At 44.1% G+C, this 2673-nt stretch overlaps 1 protein-coding gene across 1 annotated transcript in view; it reads right to left on the reverse strand.

The window, feature by feature from the left end:
* Positions 1 to 484: 484 nt before the first annotated feature.
* C9 (complement C9) overlaps positions 485 to 2673 on the reverse strand; it is a 29806-nt gene continuing 27617 nt past the window's right edge. Inside the window, exon 11 of the mRNA XM_075330629.1 lies at positions 485 to 935. Coding sequence (XP_075186744.1) covers positions 790 to 935 — 146 coding nt within the window. The 3' untranslated portion in view covers positions 485 to 789. The remainder of the gene's footprint in view (positions 936 to 2673) is intronic.

The following is a 2673-nucleotide window of genomic DNA, read 5'->3' on the forward strand; positions in this document are numbered from 1 at the left end:
CTCATTGGCCTTTCTGCACCCAAGACAGTCGGCTCAAGGGTATCAGTGGTGTCCACTTAACTAATTGAAACTCATGATACCCAACATCGGCTCCATTTATTATCTAGCTGGGGCTGAAAAAAATGGTCACTATCCATCCTTTGTCATAAAGGTTCTCAGTTCTGGCAATCAGTGCCGGTACCAGGCAGTTGGACCACCATTGATCAAAAAGTTGTCCCTGATCCCAAAAATAGGTGATGGAAGGGTTTCTCCGGTAAAAGCAATGAATAGTGATGTTGATTTGGGTTGTATCTCAGGAGAATCAGTGGGAACAAGCTCTACTCCTAGGATTCATCGCACAACTAGAATATATTTCTCAGTTGATCAATAAAACCAATAACGAGACAAGACGCCAATTACTTGATATGTATAATTTCAAGAAAATTAACAACAGATACATGATATCAAGGTCAGTAATAAACTGGTAGAAAAGGGTGACTGCGTAAGATAAATTGTGGCCATGTTGACTGATAATAAGGTTCTTCGAAGAACTTCGAAGTCCTGCCGGAAAGTAGAGCTCTATTCTATGCAGTAAAGGATTTGTACAAGATTGATGATCTGTTCTAAGGATGGCATAGTCTCCGTACAGGACCTAGAGGTGTAAACATAGCCTTATTACCAAGTAGAGTTATTCTTATAGATGTCACATTGGCACTAATGTACATCGAATAGGTTGTTCCAAAGTTCTGCAAACGAAGGGAAGTTTTTGAGGAAGGAATCGCGGGACAACTGAACTCAGGAATGGTTATTTCAGCATGGGACCTTCCTTGTAGTCTCCCCCACACATGGTTTTCCATTATTGTAGCTACAAGTTCGGGTTCTGGTCTCTTCATTGTTTACGCAGGATTCGGAGGCTTTCCAGCAGCCCCAGCGCCCATGAGGATCCTCAGAATGCTCTGTAAGAAGACACGGGTGGATCAGCATTTATAGAAGAACAAAGTAATGGTCCACACTGACTCAATGTAACTGCAGACACTAAAGGCCGCTTTACGCTAGCGATGTCGCTCGTGAAAGCACTCGCCCCCATCGTTTGTGCGTCACGGGGAAATCGCTGCCCGTGGCGCACAATATCGCTAGTACCCGTCACACATACTTACCTTCCTAGCGACGTCGCTGTGGGCGGTGAACAACCTATTTTTTAAGGGGGTGGTTCGTGCGGCGTCACAGCAACGTCACGAGCGGCCCGGCGGAGACCAGCCGTATTAACGACACGCCCACCTCGTTGCCGGCAGGACGCAGGTACGTTGTTTTTTGTCGTTCCCGGGGTGTCACACGTAGCGATGTGTGCTGCCTCAGGAACGACAAACAACCTGCGTCCTGAACCAGCAACGACATTTGGGAAATGAACGACGTGTCAACGATCAACGATTAGGTGAGTATTTTTGATCATTAGCGGTCGCTTGTATGTGTAGGTAAGGATAGTTGACCTTAAGGTCAACCATCCTTACCTATATAGTCTTCTACTAGGCATTGCTCCCACTAGCCAGTTTCCTACTCCACACTGATGAGGGGCAAATACCCCGAAACAGCTGTCTGTGGATGGATACCATGTTTGGCATAGGTGGTTTCCTTGACTGAAGACTGCCCTTCTCGTGGTTTTTCCATCCCGGTGAAAGACCTGGCTAGTTACCTGCCAGCGTTGAGAAACATGTGATGGTGTCTCCGTGGCTTCCTTGTTTTGCTTCTATGTGTCACACGCAACGACGTCGCTAACGAGGCCGGATGTGCGTCACAAATTCCGTGACCCTGATGATATATCGTTAGCGATATCGTTGTGTGTAAAGCGGCCTTTAGAGCAATGCTTGATACATCATAACAAATCATGTTCCCGTAGTGTTCCGCGACATGGAAAAGGTTGTGGTGGTGTGAGCTACTAGAAGGGGGATTGGCGATGGTGAAGGCCCATGCTTTTAGAAAACAGGCCGTGATAATGGGTTGGGGACTGCTTTATGGACAAAGATGGGTTTTGCTACTTTAGGAGTCCAAAGAGGAAGAATTACTAGAGAGTCTACGGCAAGAAGATAAAAGTATGATATATTAAAATCTGTAGATATCGTCATTGACAGTTCTTTTTTACTTTTCTTAGCATTTTAAGGACCCTATTTCCTCAGTAGCCACCAGAAAACAGATCTCAGACTCTGAAAGCAGCAGCTCTTTCTTCCACTCTCACAGCGAGGAAGTCCCAGCAAAATATTCTCCCCTATTGTCAATTCTTCAACTTATTATTTTCCTTCTTTCTTCCAAGAACCGTAATTTTTTTTTATTCTTCTATTGACTTTTGTTTTTATGTTGAGATATATATGAACGGATAATATATTTCTATAGGTCAGTAAAATTATCCCAAAAAGTGATGGAAAAAAAAAAAGTAGAAATTAAAAAAAAAAGCGTAATTATTTTTTGTTTCGTAACTTTATCATTTTCTATCGAAGGAGCAGTGTCGAAGCTGGAGGCATGTGCTGGCTGTAGTGCGGGCTCACCGCCTGAGCCTGCTCCACACGCGGGGACCTGATGTCTTATTTACTATTAGGGCGCTTCAGTTTCGGGTCTGGATTTATTAAGGGCTTGTAACAAGCTATAAATGAAGTATCAAAAAAGTGCAAAAAAACCTTTTGTCTGAGTTTCCAGATCCACTGA

Source organism: Anomaloglossus baeobatrachus, chromosome 1 (assembly GCF_048569485.1).
Source record: "Anomaloglossus baeobatrachus isolate aAnoBae1 chromosome 1, aAnoBae1.hap1, whole genome shotgun sequence".
Taxonomy (NCBI): domain Eukaryota; kingdom Metazoa; phylum Chordata; class Amphibia; order Anura; family Aromobatidae; genus Anomaloglossus; species Anomaloglossus baeobatrachus.